Source organism: Labrus bergylta, chromosome 15 (assembly GCF_963930695.1).
Source record: "Labrus bergylta chromosome 15, fLabBer1.1, whole genome shotgun sequence".
Classification (NCBI taxonomy): domain Eukaryota; kingdom Metazoa; phylum Chordata; class Actinopteri; order Labriformes; family Labridae; genus Labrus; species Labrus bergylta.
The window spans coordinates 18,416,234-18,432,133 of NC_089209.1; the positions used below are offsets into that span (position 1 = coordinate 18,416,234).

Genomic DNA, 15,900 nt, shown 5'->3' on the forward strand with positions numbered 1-15,900 from the left:
TGTTTATTAAAGGCTTTTTTGTTTTTTAATAAATGTGCATAAAATCAAGCTAAAATCCAGAATAGTGTTCAGGAATGTGTCATCCAATGTAAAAGTTAATAGTCTACACTTTAAATAAATGAGGTCAGTATGATTTAACTTCACAATCATAACATTTTGCATCTTGTTTGAAAATGCAAAAATCTAAACCACTGAACCTGTCTTCAATCACCACTTCTCAGGGTAAACAGATTGAGTCTGTTTCGACTTTTAACACCTCAGATTCAGCTGCTGATAAAAACACTTAGACTGAAACTGGGTTTTTATCTCAGAATCAAATCCTGCATTTGTTTTGAAACTAAAATAAGACTTGTTTCTGCCACTTACAGTATATGTCTGTCCTGGACAATGGTGATGTCTTTAACCTTCCTTTCCCTTTGTAAAAGCTTACATGCCCTGGACATCGTGTATCAAGGAGGAATCAATCCAGAAAAACACAACATAGATACATTTCAACATGTATCAGAGTTTTGTCCCCTCAGCGATTGAAGCCCTAAACAAGCATCCACGATGACTGGCCCCTTCATTGTTATGTGTTTCTACCTGTTGTTATATGTTTTTCTTCATGTAACAACCGTGCAAAGCTGTGAAAACAAATGTCCCCCTGGGGGACAATAAAGTATTGTATTGCTGTATTTATAGACTAAATGAAGAAAAGTCTTTACACACGTTTTACAAAACATACAAGATTCCAAAATATCATTTTTATATACTTTTTTTTTTAGAAATCAACTTGTTGGATACATTAAATGAATCATTTTAAAGTAAACTTCAGGGACTTTATTGTTCATCAAATGTTTGTTACAGTGATATCAGTTTCCAATAGATGTGGTCACTTGCCATACTAAAAGATAAATGATATGCCACCAATACGATTAGGAAATAAGTAGGCTACCATAATTTACCTTACATATTATATTGTTTTTAAACAGTAGGACTTATTTTTCCATTTACATGAATGGATAAAGCTCGTTGATGCCGGCTTTCCTTGCGGTCTCTAACGATAGTTTCCCTTTTATCGATGATTCGTATATCTACGTTTCAGCCTAGTCATCGCAATTCGCGGCTATTGGCTGGTGAGAACAGCGATACATATTCTAGCCAATCACAACAAAGTACGCTGAAGCGCAGCCCGCGCTACAAAATCTGGAGTCGTTTAGTCTTCCTGAGGAGCTAAGGAAATGAAAGCTAACACGTGGGAATAGTCATTTGCCGTGTTTTGCTTTTACGTCAGGGTGATTTAGTGCCTTTTTTTGAACCGTGCCTTGACAAACAGAGACACCGTACACTAGTCTTCAGGTGACAGTCAGCTTTTAGGTTTCCGGTGAGCTATCAGTCTTGTTATGGAGGACAGCGGAGATGATGACTCTGCGTACAGAATCAAACAGGGTGACTACGTTGTGCTGAAACGAGGAGATATCTTCAAAGCGGTGCAAATTCAACCGAAGAAGTAAGTCTTCATGTGTACAAATTATTAACTAGCTACACAGAAGCACAGATTGCATATGTGTCTTAAGTCTATGGGAGCCCGAGATGAAGAATTAGTTAAAACTGCATCAACAAGCATCTTAACACAAACTGTCTACACACTAATGAAACGCTTTTTTTTTTTAAGGTAACATTTTGTTAATATGATGACTTTGTTTGTTGTGTCTGCCTGTCACACAGGAAGGTGATTTTTGAGAAGCAGTGGTTCTTCTTGGATAATGCTGTGGGTAACTTGTACAGCGCCACGTTTGAGATCGTGTCAGGTGTTCTGAAGCTGCAGAAGCCCAAGGACCCCGCGAGCTCTACCGGTGTGTTACCACACACACACACACACACACACACACACACACACACACACACACACACACACACACACACACACACACACACACACACACACACACACACACACACACACACACACACACACACACACACACACACACACACACCTCTGTCAGATTCATGTTTGATACTTTTCATGCCCATGTCACGTTTTGCTATGTGATGAATAAGTTGTGTTTGTTTACGGAATGAACTTTGGAGGAAGCAGTACTATCAGATGTTGTCCTTTCATTGTCACTTTTGAATGGTGCTTTATTGGTTCTTCCCAGATGCAAAGGAGGTGGGCACAGACAACAGAAACATTAAAGATGATGGGAAATCACAGAAACTGACCAGAGATGATATAGAAGCACTCAAGGAGAAGGGTCTGAAGGGTCAGGTACCAGTAACCTATTCATTACATACAAACATGGGAAAATATCATTCTGCAGCCGAATGCTGGATCTGCTTATTATGTTTTTGTTGTTATCAAAATCCATATGAGTCAAAACCAACAATGTGAGAAGTCTGATTTGGTAGCAAGTCAAAGTAAAGAGGAATCAACAGTCTGTCATGGTATAGATGTGTTTTAACCATAGCTTAGTAAAGTCCTTGAAATTATTATTATTTATGTAAACACATCTATTTTGCATACCGTATTTTCCGCACTATAAGGCGCACCGGATTATAAGGCGCACCTTCAATGAATGGCCTATTTTAGAACTGTTTTCATATACAGGGCGCACCGGATTATAAGGCGCATAGAATAGAACGTGTTTACAACTGAACAAGGCTGGGAGATATTGTGAATATATAAATATAAATACGTATATAAAACTACGTTGTATACGTAGTGCATTCACAATAACTCAACGTTGTTCAAACGTTAATGTGCATATTCACAATATCTCCCAGCCTAGGTCAGTTGTAAACACGTAAAAGAAACACAGTCTGATACCGCTAATTCAAACGTTAGTGCATAACTCAACATTGTTCAGTTACGTATAACACGTAAAGCTCACTTTTTCAGTTCATTCCCCGTCCACGAATCCCTCGAATTCTTCTTCTTCAGTGTCCGAATTGAACAGTTGGGCGAGTACGGCATCCAACATGCCCGGCTCCCTCTCGTCATTATCTGAGTCAGTGTCGCTGAGCGCCGTGTACAACCAGTATGGATCAACCAATTAACCAATTGATCCATATATAAGGCGCTCCGGATTATAAGGCGCACTGTCGTTTTTTGAGAAAATTAAAGGCTTTTAAGTGCGCCTTATAGTGCGGAAAATACGGTAATTATCAGTCCAACAAATCAATAAAGATTTCCAAATGATGTTGGAAGCAGGGGGCTTGGATCAGAGTGCCACAGTCAGGATAGGGAAATAAAGTAACAGAGAGAAATGTGCCAATGATGTAATATTTGGTTTTGTGTTGTCATGGGGACCTTTATCTTTTTAAATGGTGAGATAAAAACGTTGGAAGTGCAATGAGAGAGATTCTTGAGGCTGTATGTTCGTGTGCTTTGCAGGAAATCATTCAGCAGCTTATAGACAACAGCTCTACATTCCGAGATAAGACTGAATATGCCCAGGATAAGTACATCAAGAAGAAAAAGAAGAAGTGAGTCACTTCTGATGACACATGCAATCTGTTTCTGGAATCAAAATGACACAGTGTGCCGTAATTAGTGTTATCACCTGTTCCTGTCTTCTTTTTTCTCCAGGTATGAAAACACTGTGACGATTCTTAAGCCGTCCTGTCGCATCTTGGCTATGATGTACCATGGCCGGGAACCAGGGAAGATCTGGTGAGTCAGCAAGTGGTTTGACAGAATGTGTGAGAAATTTCGTTTACGGTGCAGAACGTGATGAAAGTATGTGTGTGTGTGTGTGTGTTTTCATGCGTTTCAGCCACCTGCGCTATGACACGCTCGCCCAGATGCTGACTCTGGCGAACATCCACGCTAACAGTAAAGTGTTGGTGTTTGAGACATGTGCTGGCCTTGTGCTTGGAGCCGTCATGGAAAGAATGGGGGGTCAGTCAGTCCTGTGAACTTGACCAAACAAATTTAACTCGAGTCTGTACAGAGAATTTGTTTTCTTTATTTTAAGCATTTGCTTTGCCCTTTTGTATAAATGCTCCATTTTTCCTTCTTATCCAGGCTACGGCTCAGTGATCCAAATGTACCCAGGTGGGGAGCCCCTCCGCGCTGGTGTGGAGAGCTTTGGCTTCCCTACACATTTCCACGATATGCTGCATGATTTTCCCATCTGCCGTGTCAACGCTCTGCTGGCAGGAACTCTGGCCACCACTGTCAAAGATCCGAGCTGCGCTGGTAGGGGAAGAATTTTTTTTATAAAAACAAACAAACTCCTGCTTAAAACTTTAGAATTTGATTTGTATGCTTTCCTCTGATTTTCATTCTGCAGCAGTCCTCTAATTAATATTTTTTTCTTTCTGTAACATCACAGATCCAAAGCAGCCCAACCTGGCTGCAGAGGAGACGAAAAACCAGCCTCAGGGAGAGCAGCAGGGGAATCCAGAGGAGCAGAGCATGGAAACAAACAGTGCTGCTGCTGCTGCTGCTGCTGCTGCTGCTGCTGCTGCTGCTGCTGCTGCTGCTGCTGCTGCAGTCGATGACAAAGAGAAAGATGAGCAGGAGAAACGTCGAGAAGCCAAAGTACGTCCACTATTTACTAACCTCACTGTAGACATGATTTAATTTTTGTTTTCATGTCTGCGTATTTGCAGTTAACACAAATAAGTTTGTAATATCAACATTGGATCTGAAAGAGGTAGACAATGTTTGGCCTTTTATGGTTTTTGTAGGCTCAGGAAAGAAAGGTGAAGCTGGAAGAGAAACGGAAGAAGCTGTTATCCGTTGCTGCCCTGCTGGAAGGCAGGAACGCTGACGGGTTGGTGTCAAGATTTTAGTTTCTGCTTCTCTGCACCGGTCTTGCTCATTTCAGCATCGTCTCTCTTTCTTCCGCCTCTGCCTTATCAGTTCTGGATCACACTGAGTAATGAGCGACAGTCATTTAAAATAGACCTACAGGCATGAAAATAACAGATTAATGATTATTAATCAAGTATAATGAAGTATTGTTAAGTCTGTCAATATAGGGCGTGATAAATAATGTGCCTTCCTACTAGCTCACACTCCATGACCAGCACACAAAGCCCTGACAAGGTGAACAATGTGATTGCTCTGCAGTTTCCTGTCATATAAAATGAAGAGTGAGTTTTATAGCTTTGCTGCGAGGGTGACATGCAAGCTAGAAGTATTGATCTTGTTAGCCTATTGACTTTCCTCAGAGTCTTCACCACACCATAGCAGCTATATCATAAACAGAACCTCAGAGCACAGTTTTCCATGCTGTCCTAAATCAGCCTCTTTTACTGACTCTCATCCAGCTACATAAAATAGGAAATGGATGTCTATAACAAGTACTAAATCCATGAGCCTACAAGGCGTAACTCACAAAAAAAACCCTAATAAGCAAAATTTCTACACTGCCTGCCTATACATGTCCAAGAACAGTGTGTATTTTACAATGTGTTTCATAAAAGACAGGTTTGCTGGATCATCTGTTGGTTTCCTTCATGCAGGTTGGTCATAGCCAGTCGCTTTCACCCGTGTGCAGTGCTAATGGGCCTGCTGAAGTTCCTCTCACCCTCCCGCCCTTTTGTAGTCTACTCCCAATACAAAGAGGTAAGATCATCAGTGGTATTTACCACACAACTGCACTGTCGATGAATGAGGATTATTATCCCTCAGATAAAGATCTCTTTGTTTTATTTATTTTTTTATTCCACAGCACAAATGTTTTTTTTTTTTTATTGCTTTAGGGTCCGTTGGGCAATGTTTTTATTACATTACTACAACCGACATCCCTGTCACTGCCAAGGAGTTGAAATGCCTGCCATGTCCCAGAGCTAAACACGCTCAGTTGTGCTTATGCTTCTAAAAGGATCAGTGTATGTGTTTGTGTGGACTCACTGACTCCGCCTAATGTTTCTGTGTTCATGTCTCCCACCTTCATCTCGGCAGCCTCTGATTGAGTGCTACACAAAACTCAAGGAACAAGGCGGTGCAATCAACATCAGCCTCAGAGACACCTGGCTCAGACATTATCAGGTAACATTTGACACTCGGCACTGCATCATGTTCTTGCAGTGGTTTGAGTTGCTTTTAACTGTATCGGGCCGCCCGCTTGGAGGGCTACAGCCTCCATACATGGGGCGTGCGAACTAACCACTGGACCACCAGCGCCCCCGCCAATAAAATATTTTATTTATCATTTGGATCACATTTGGTACCAAAATGTGTAACGATTGAAAAACAAAACATAACATGTATTTATTTAATGCCTCTAATAATAGGGTTCCTTTAATTAAACAGGTTTCTAGGAACTGAAGAAGTTCATAGTTGCTGCTGTGCAGAATCAATAATAAAAAGGGGGGAGGGTTCCAATAGTTCCTAGAACTACGACAAAGTTCCTGTGGTTTGAAAATGCCTAATGTTTATTTTAATGCATTAGATGTTTAAGAGTAATTTCTACTCGCATTATTGGTTGAAATTTGTCACAGATATTCCACATTCTAAACGGCCCTGAAGTATTATCACAGACTCTCACTTTTTTGCTCTCCCTGGCCGCTCTTATTTCTTTTTTGTGATATACTTTTTGAACTCTGAGGTTAACTGCCTGAAACCAGCTACATTGCATACTCAAAGAGATCTTCCTCCTCATGAACAGAGTGTTATTTCCCCCAGCTCTTCTTGTAGGATTAATGTCTCCTGACTCCGTGTGTCTCTAGGTGTTGCCTAACCGGACTCATCCCGTGCTGCTGATGAGCGGGGGCGGGGGCTACGTCCTCTCAGGAACAACAGCTGCCATGGACCGCGCCAAACCTGCAAGCTCCCAGCAAGCTGAGGAACCAGCACACAAGAGACCGAAACTGACAGACACAGAATGATAAACGCGTAAAGAATATTCAGAGGGCACATTGCAGGGGTTTCTCCTCCAGCATCCACTTCTCTGATTTACCAGATCTGATCTGACACATCTGGAATGAAGTAGACAGAGTGTCGAGTTTGCGTTCATCAGCACACTTACACCCGGTTTGTGTATACAGATCAGTGCAGACTGTAGGTAATGCTGGGGAGTTAACTGTAAGCCAGTCCAGGCTGTGTGTGTTATAAAAGGAACTGCGAAAAGAATCTGTTGTGTTTGGAGTATGTGGCAGGTTTGTGTTTCATGCATTACCAACAGGTGTGTAGATCTTTTTTTCAAAGTGAGTCCTCTCCAGCTTCTAGGTTATTACTTTGTTTTTAAATTTTGTTATTCCCATAAGAAGCAGCATTTGTTACATGTGCTTTGTGTGGACTACATCTGTATCTGCACAGAATTAAAAAAGCAGTACAAGAGAGACTGATGTGTGATCATTTGTTTCCGTCAAGAAATCATTTCAAAGCGATTGGTTTGGTCCCAGAATAGTTTTCTTTTATTGAGTGCAAACTGAACAAACTCTTCAGAAGACAATATTGAGAATAATTTGCCTCAGATATATATTATTTCAATAGATTCTCTTCCTATATATATATATATGTATAAACATCAAAACCATTCCCATGCGGATTAATTCGTTGACGTCAAAATATCACAAATACATTGATAAACAGGTTGATCAAATGTTAATGGCAAGGCTCCAGAGTTCTTTTGTCTTGTTTTTTTTTCATTTTCAACACTGTAAGCACACTTATACGGCAGACATACAGTTAGACAGCAGTGTTTATCCACTGGTGATGAAAAGAAACGCTGAATTATGCACTGTTGTCATGCAACTTAGCAGCGATTTTCTGCAGCTCCATGTCCATCGCTGCAAGGTTTTCCAGCTCTTTCTCCTGAAAAACATGAAAATGAAACATGTCAGCAACTAAACACTATCCGTCCACATTTCGGCCTGTGTCCCCAAAGCCTGTTCTGAACTTTTCGTGAAATGCCTAGCAGATGATTTAGGTTAAACATTTCCTTATTATCCCTTGAGTTGTGCTGCAGAACGCCTCCTCGTACTCTGATTAGTTGTTTTTTTTTCCTTCTGCTTCAAAGTATTTTACAAGATAAGGAGGTATCTGAAGGCAATAGCTCTCTTTTTAATGGGAATATTAGGAATTTGATTGCTCTATGGGGTGGTAATCATGAAGAAAAAACTAGTATGAAAAGTGCAAATATAAACAAGCGGACAAACAAGCTGAGAGAACAAGTAATAAAACTGATTAAAACAAGGCAATCAAAAAACAATCTTGTGTACAGCAGAGTTGAGGAAAGGGTCACTGCTTATGAATATACTGGTTGCATGTTCTCTGTATTCGGGGGGTTGCTCTTGGGTAAAAAGATCTTGATGTGCATTTGCACAGATGCATATTCACTGATGCTTTCTAGTTCTGAGGGCGAAACTCCTGACATGTCCAAAAGATTTCTATAATGAGCACGGCTGATTCTGATTCTTTTCCCCCCAGTGACATGGACTGTTGGAGGCACTGGATGTGCTTCACAGCCTGACATGATCAACTGAATAAATATGTTTTGAAACACAAGCAAATGTCTTTTTACAGCACGGAAAGAGCTGTAACTTGTGAAAAATAAACATATTCTGGCGAGCTTCTAGGGAAGACGATTGTGATTTCAGCATGAAATTCTTAAATTACAAGTTTTTCCTCAATCCTGGTTTCTGACTTACTGAACAAGTATCTTTAGTACTTCATCGTTCATTTAAGACAAAGCTGTATTTCTATACTTTAGTTTTGTGGTCTAGTTTGAGGTCTAACAGTGAAAACAACAGTTAACCCATTGTCACATTGTCTGTAAAATGTTATGTGTTTGTGCAGGGAGTGAGTGCACTTTTTACCTCCTGTGCAGTGAGTGCTTTCTGCTGCATGCTCCTCTTTGCCTCCTCTTGGTTGGAGTGGTTGGACAGCTGGTTTATCTTATAGTTCAGCAACTTGGCCAGTTCATTCATCTGAACACATCAAAGGCAGAATCATATGTAAAAACTGTGCAATGTATAGGCCAACATGCAAATTAAAACATTTCAGTTAATGACAATACAATTACAATGGAATTGAAACTGGATTGATGTTTAGTCAATGCATTTTAGTATTCCATTCACAAATGTGCTAACACTTTCAAAAGGCAAGAAAAATTTAGGAAATAAGCAATATAAATAATTTACAAAAGCAGTTAAAGCCAAAATGTTTACTAAATCTGCATGTTTAGGTGAAGTTGTTAAGCCACAAACTACAGCTACAACAATTTTAAAATACATTTTTTGTGTTAACACACAATTCATACCTTGTTTGAGGTGGCAGCGTGTTCATCAGAATCCCTTTTAAACCAAGCAGGATGGTAGTAGCCTCTGAAAATCCAAGGACTGCGCTTTTCTGCCAGATACCTGAAAAAAACAGACTCAATTAGACGCTGTTCTAACGGACGCTTTTGAGCAACACATGCAGCAAGCTCAAGCCTTTTGGTCATTTCTGGTATAAGTTTGGGTTTGGATCCCTGTCTATTGGACACGTGTATTTTTAATCTCTCCAGTTCTTTGTGCTGCTGGGTATATGAGTATGAGCAAACAGAACTGAAAAGCAGAAATTCTAAGATATGATGAAAGTACCTCAGTGCGTCTTCCTCATCTTTTCCGTGTCTTTTGTCTAGTCCCCAAGATTCCTGGCTGCGCTCTTCTTCTGGCTCCTCTCGCGCTTCTTCAGATAGCTCTTCATCACGTTTGTGTCTCCTCTGATGGTGCCTTCCAGCCCTCCACTCTCTCTTATCTCTTCCGGTGTCAAAATCCCAATATTCCTGGCTGCGTTCTTCATCGGGCACTTCCCTGGTTTCTTCAGAGAGGTCTTCATCGCGTTTGTGTCTCCTCTGGTGGTGCCTGCCGGCCCTCCACTCTCTCTTGTCTCTTCCAGTATCGAAATCCCAGTGTTCTTGGCTGCGCTCTTCTTCAGGCTCCTCTCGTGCTTCTTCTGAAAGTTCTTCATCACGTTTGTGTCTTCTCTGGTGGAATCTACCGGCTCTCCAGTCTCTCTTGTCTAGTCCCCAAGATTCCTGGCTGCGCTCTTCTTCTGGCTCATCTCGTGCTTCTTCTGAAAGTTCTTCATCACGTTTGTGTCTTCTCTGGTGGAATCTACCGGCTCTCCAGTCTCTCTTGTCTAGTCCCCAAGATTCCTGGCTGCGCTCTTCGTCAGGCTCTTCTCGTGCTTCTTCAGATAGCTCTTCATCACGTTTGTGTCTCCTTTGGTGGAATCTACCGGCTCTCCAGTCCCTCTTGTCGAGACCCCATGATTCCTGGCTGCGTTCTCCATCATCCTCGCCCTCGTCTCCACGTTTGCCGAGCTTCTTCTTGTAGTAGCGATGTAAGGGCCTCCATTTACGCTTATCTCTCTCCTCCTCATCTTCGTTAATGTGTCTTTTGTCTACATCCCAGGACTCTTGGCTGCGTTCCTCTTCTGGCTCCTCCCTTTCGTCTCCGGCAGGTTCTTCATCTCGTTTGTGTTTCCTCTGGTGGTGTCTTCCAGGCCTCCAGTTCCTCTTCTCTTTGTCTTCGCCTTCTTCTTCTTCATCTTCTGATCGCTTTTCCAACCCCCAACTCTCCTGACTACGCTCACCATCATCCTCTTCTTCTTCTCCTCGTTTTTGTTTCCTCTGGTATCTCCGGGGCCTCCAGCCGCTCCTCTTCTCCCGCTCTGTTTCTTCTTCTTCTTCTTCTTCTTCTTCTTCTTCTCCTCGTTTTTGTTTCCTCTGGTACCTCCGGGGCCTCCAGCCGCTCCTCTTCTCCCGCTCTGTTTCTTCTTCTTCTTCTTCTTCTTCTCCTCGTTTTTGTTTCCTCTGGTACCTCCGGGGCCTCCAGCCGCTCCTCTTCTCCCGCTCTGTTTCTTCGTCTTCGTCTTCGTCTTCGTCTTCTTCTTCTTCTTCTTCTCCTCGTTTGTGTTTCCTCTGGTACCTCCTTGGCCTCCAGCCGCTCCTCTTCTCCCGCTCTGTTTCTTCTTCTTCTTCTTCTTCTACATCCTCGTGTCTCTTCTCCTTCTCGTCACCAAAGCTCCAGGATTCTTGGCTGCGCTCATCTTCAGGGGTTTCTCTTTTCTCGTCCATGGTTTTCAGGAGAGCCTCGATTTCTTTTACATCCGTTCCTTTTGCCAAAGGCACCTCAGGTTGACCTTTGACGTCCTCGGCAATCTTCTTGTCCAGTGGGGCATGTTTAACCCCTGTGACACAAAAGAGAAATTATCGAAGAAGTTGTAATGATCCATTATAAATAGCTTTTAATGGACAGCTCATGATGGATTTTCTAATTAAATACAGCTTATAGATCAAGTCAGTTATTTGTTTGATATTTTGTTTCAGTGAAGCTATAATTCTTTGGAGAAATAAAGGCTTCTCTGTGAAGACATTTCACAGAAATCTAAATCATTACTATTACGTCTAGGCTACTTATTTTACTAGCAGGCTGAGAAAACATTACATTTCTTTAAATATGTGAATCAACTCGATGTCTGCACAAATTTACAACTCAAAATTCTGCATCAACAACATCCCCAATGCTCCATGCCAGTGAAAAATCTGCTCGTGTTATCAACCTGCTTGGATGATGTCTTTGCAGTCCTGATCCAGCTGGGAGTCCGGCTTGGAGAGAGCTTTGGAGAGGACTTCGACCAGGCATCGTGTTACCTGAAATAAACAAAGGACCTAATGTATCGACTTTTGTTGCTTTCAATTCCTGCATAGCTGTTGTTTTAAACTTAATATTAAACTGCATTAAAAAAAAAAAAGCATACCACATCTTCTCTTTGCCCCTCTTTTCCAACTGGAAGCGCTAGATTTTCTTTAAGAGAAAGAAAAGTATCATTTAGCCAAATTGCACGAGGAAACAGATCGCATGAATAAAAGTGAAATAGTAGTCGGTGTCTCTGTCCATGGTGCTGAACTGCGCTTTCCAACTTGAAACACCCTGCAAGACTTTTTCAACCTACCTGTCAAGAGACCAAGAACCGCGGCAAACACAAAAACAAGTCTCATCTTGGCGAGATGAGCGGTAAATCCCAGAGGGAAGCGCGAAAAGCACCGACTCCCGTCCACTCTGTAGTGGCACGAGAGAGGTGCGCTGACTAGGGCTCGAGCTGCTCTGAAGACTGGTGCCGAGGAGCGCCTCTAATAAAGCGAGGAGTGGGCGCGAGGCGCGTGGGAGGAGGGCTTCAGGCTCGGTTTATGTCATGACTCATTAGACCTGCAAAGAGGGTGTCCTGAGTGAGGTTTGATGCATGCACAATGTCGACATTTTGCGGAAAGTGAATTAGTAATCTAGTTAGTGTCACGGTCCATTCAGGTGATCATTTAATAGATTTAAGAGACCAGTGGGAGGGGTGTTTGTTTTAAATGCCATGTGGCCTGTGCCTGAGGACAGGACAGATGATGTAGGTGCAGGGGTTGACTAAGCATCACGAAGCTGCTTTAATGTTTGTTTTTTTAATTGACTGAAAAGTTTGTTCCGCTCTGTATGTGTTTTTGATGCTGCTGTTGATATCACAATAAGATGAAGAGAGATGAACGTATTGATCCCCAACAGGCGAAATTCTCCTATATCAGATAAAAGAAAAGTTTAGACACTAATCATTTGATTAAAGAAAATACAGGCGACAATGAAAGGATACAAAAAAGAAAACATAAATAACAAAAGTTGTAAAGCCTATTCCCACTATAGTATGTACACAATTCTTTCTCTATAGTATTTCTTCTTGAAACGAGCAGTTTCCACATAGCTGTGTTTATTGCAGGTTTGCTGTATTCTATTGCATTTGATTGCAGATTCATTCACTTTATTGTGCCCTATTTTTTTCTTCGCCTTCTAGAAGAGGCTTCCCCCAGTCTCTGGCAGGAGTTATGTAATCTCAATTGCGATGTTGCCCTACATTTCACATTTTCTTCGAAGTGTAATGCAACATATTTAAAACAAGTTAAAGAAAGCATGTTCAGCCATAGAGGCTGACAAACCCTGAGTCAGATTTTCTTACTCTTCAATAATTAATTCAGCCTTCACTGCTTCGCAGCCAGCCTCCCATGGGTACTACAGCCCCAGTTGAGGATAACTGGTTAAAGGAGAGACCTGGATCGATCGTTTTTGTGGTTTTCTCTCAAGTGCTAGAAGAGGATGTAAATCTTTTGGAAAATTGATTATTATTCCAGTGGTTGTACGTAATCAGGATTAAAGTTTGTAAGAAAACAGCTGCTGGGAAACAAGAAACAATGTAATTACTGCACAAACATCTGCAAGTGTTTGTGTGAGCATATTTGTAAGGACAGGACTCAAATCTAGATTTCCATCTTTTACTTTTAACCCCAAACTTTGCATGAAACTAGGTTGTGCATGAATGTGTATATCTTGATCTGCAACTTCTTCTGTCTCCGTAACAAACTGAATGAATTGGGATGAGCTGACATGTGCACCAACAGAGTTCAAACTCTGTCGGCTTGGCTCACCACGGCTCAGAACATTCAAACTGACAACTGCTAGCATCTTCTGTTTTTGCACATTGCATGATTTCTTGTTTGGCTTCCTTGTGGTGCAATTTGTTCTTCCCCAGAGCGAATCGTAGAAAACAAAGTTATAAAGTGACCCATATGCTGCCCTTTGGAGAGGGCTGCCATGCATTCTTTGTTTATGTAGTCCTCTGTGGATGCTTTTCCTGTCTCTATAGTCCTCTGTGGATGCTTGGAAATAAATTAGGACAAAAATGTTTACATTGGGTGTTTTCACAACAAGAGCTGACCTTTATGTATGGCAAAGTACATTCAAATTCAATCATGTCTTGGAAAGCACAGGCCCAGAAACTGCAACAGCTGCGAGCAAAATGAGAATATGGTGCTCTATAAATCTGCTCTCTTGCCTGAGCTTCTCATGCCTTTACATGGCCTGTTACTGACATCCATCTTTGTTACTGCAGACAAGTCCCGTAATGGTAAGTGAAATAATAGCTGGTCAAAACATAAAACTGAAAGGTAATGATTCAGAGCAACCAGTGAACCCAGTCCTTTGTGTGAATGATAGAATATCACATATTTTGTGTAGCAGCAGCAGTAGCAGGACAGCAGTGCTCTGCAGTTTCCTCTGTTGTCTCCAGGTGATCCAGCCACTAGATATCAAAAGCACTGAAGCACTAAATTATACAAGTCCCATGTTCGGAACAATGTGTGTGTGTGTGTGTGTGTGTGTGTGTGTGTGTGTGTGTGTGTGTGTGTGTGTGTGTGTGTGTGTCCATGAATGCATGTGCACTCACGTGTGATGCTGTGTACGTATATGTGTGACTTTACTGCCACAGCTCCCGGACTGATTACTAATTTAGTGAGCCATGAAGATATATAGAAGCTCACAGACAGAGAAGAGGGGGATTTGATAGGAAAAGCTCAATGCGTTCAGACAGGATCTGTGAGCACGACTCTGTCAGATCGGTCCCTGTCTGCAGGAACACAAGCTGTACTTTCATCACAACCATTACATGTATGAACAAAAGAAGAGTGATAAAGGTTGAGCACAATGCAGAGGGATACATAAAAGCTACGCTGGACTTTGATCTCTGGTGGGGACAAGCTTAATGTTTGGCTCCGAACTACGGAGAGACTTTGATGACAGTCCAAGAACAATAGGGGAGTCGGTGTGTGGCCATTTGTGGTCAAACACACTCATGTGCCTTGTTTATCTATCACTGTCTGATATTAGGGTTATAAAATGGACAGTTTTAGTCTCTCTTTGAGGAGCAAATTAGTTTACTGTAAGTCTGTAAGCACAAGATCCGAGGCAAAGTTCACACAAATAAGATAATGTTTTTCAATCCCTTACTTTTGAGAGCCAACATGTAGTCTATGAGTTAAATATGTCATGGTTTGCCATTTCATTTTCCCCTGTCTTCCAGCCTCTAGCCAAAAGGTTACAAGTTGTTCTCAGAAGAAGAGAAACATCCCCATACTTTTCATAAAGTTAAGGCAAATATTTTACATGTCCAATACTTTGGTCAAATACCTGCAAAGTTGAACACAGGCCATTTACTTATCTGTAGGCCTACTTTTTTTTGTATCTCGAAAACATTAGCAATTAGCATGCTAACCTCAATGCTGTGATGTTGAATATGTTAACAATATCTGCAAGACTTCAGAATGTTAGACGTTTCAATGAGAACATGTTAGCAAGCTAACATACAAAGATGGTGTTGTAAAAAAAAATATCAATATTACTTCAAAATATTTGCCATGTCATAGTTGGTCATAGTGCTAATGCTATCTCTGTATGCTATGTTGAACTTCATTAACACTGCACACTATACTTCAGAATGTTAGCATAGCCATTATTAGAATGAATAGGCTATAGGCCTATTTACTTACAAACTGGAATTGGGGAATTCATTAGTTACCATACTTCAACATGATAGCATTATTAGATGTTAGAATATTTATGTTAGCATTGTCATTGTGAGAATGGTAGGCTAGCCATACTTTGAAAACCCTCAGCAAATAGTGAACTTGTTAAGCAGTACATAAGCTACTTTACTTCACTGTGTTTGCTTTGTACTTGAAAGCACATTGGCATTCCTACATTTGCATTTAGTTGAAAGCACAGTCACACAGAGCTGCTAGCACAGCTTCAGCCTATTATAGTTGTATTTTAAGAAGATTAAAACAACAGAGGAGAATGGGCAGTGAAAAGGGGGAAAGTGTGCTTCCACATGATCCATGCAGGTGTCATTACAAAGCGGCTGTGTTGTTCATGCATTCATCAAGCAGGATGACAGGAGGCTCGTACTCTATATGCCAAACAGTAATACTACATATCAGCTTGGTGCTTTATCTTTCTCAATAGAACCCTCAATAGGACCCAGAAGGCCTGCACAGGATAGAAATGGCCAATAAAGAGGATTCAGCTGTGATTTATTGTGCAATACAGGGTTTGAAATGCCCTCATTAACAGCCAAGCAGGTGAGCGCTAATTATTATGAGCACTACT

The 15,900-nt window shown here is 41.4% G+C and overlaps 2 protein-coding genes across 4 annotated transcripts; one reads left to right on the forward strand and one right to left on the reverse strand.

The window, feature by feature from the left end:
• The first annotated feature begins 1,197 nt into the window (after window positions 1-1,197).
• Window positions 1,198-7,280, forward strand: trmt6 (tRNA methyltransferase 6 non-catalytic subunit). Of its 3 annotated transcripts, none has more exons than XM_065963669.1 (13): window positions 1,198-1,489; window positions 1,708-1,835; window positions 2,142-2,251; window positions 3,377-3,468; window positions 3,572-3,655; window positions 3,759-3,883; window positions 4,010-4,183; window positions 4,320-4,416; window positions 4,450-4,528; window positions 4,678-4,763; window positions 5,458-5,560; window positions 5,900-5,986; window positions 6,667-7,280. In XM_065963669.1, exons 1-13 carry the CDS (start codon window positions 1,383-1,385, stop codon window positions 6,823-6,825), a joined length of 1,431 nt encoding a protein of 476 aa, XP_065819741.1. In that variant the 5' UTR covers window positions 1,198-1,382; the 3' UTR covers window positions 6,826-7,280. The 3 variants fall into 3 exon arrangements, with proteins under 3 accessions (XP_065819741.1, XP_065819742.1, XP_020488033.1); XM_065963670.1 differs by having other exon boundaries at window positions 4,453-4,528; XM_020632377.3 differs by having other exon boundaries at window positions 4,462-4,528.
• A 50-nt stretch (window positions 7,281-7,330) lies between these two features.
• Window positions 7,331-12,040, reverse strand: chgb (chromogranin B). The gene is made up of 7 exons (XM_065963668.1): window positions 11,882-12,040; window positions 11,687-11,733; window positions 11,489-11,579; window positions 9,523-11,116; window positions 9,201-9,300; window positions 8,758-8,868; window positions 7,331-7,753 (listed from the first exon to the last, which is right to left on the reverse strand). Exons 1-7 carry the CDS (start codon window positions 11,925-11,927, stop codon window positions 7,673-7,675), a joined length of 2,070 nt encoding a protein of 689 aa, XP_065819740.1. The 5' UTR covers window positions 11,928-12,040; the 3' UTR covers window positions 7,331-7,672.
• Between the last annotated feature and the right edge of the window lie 3,860 nt (window positions 12,041-15,900).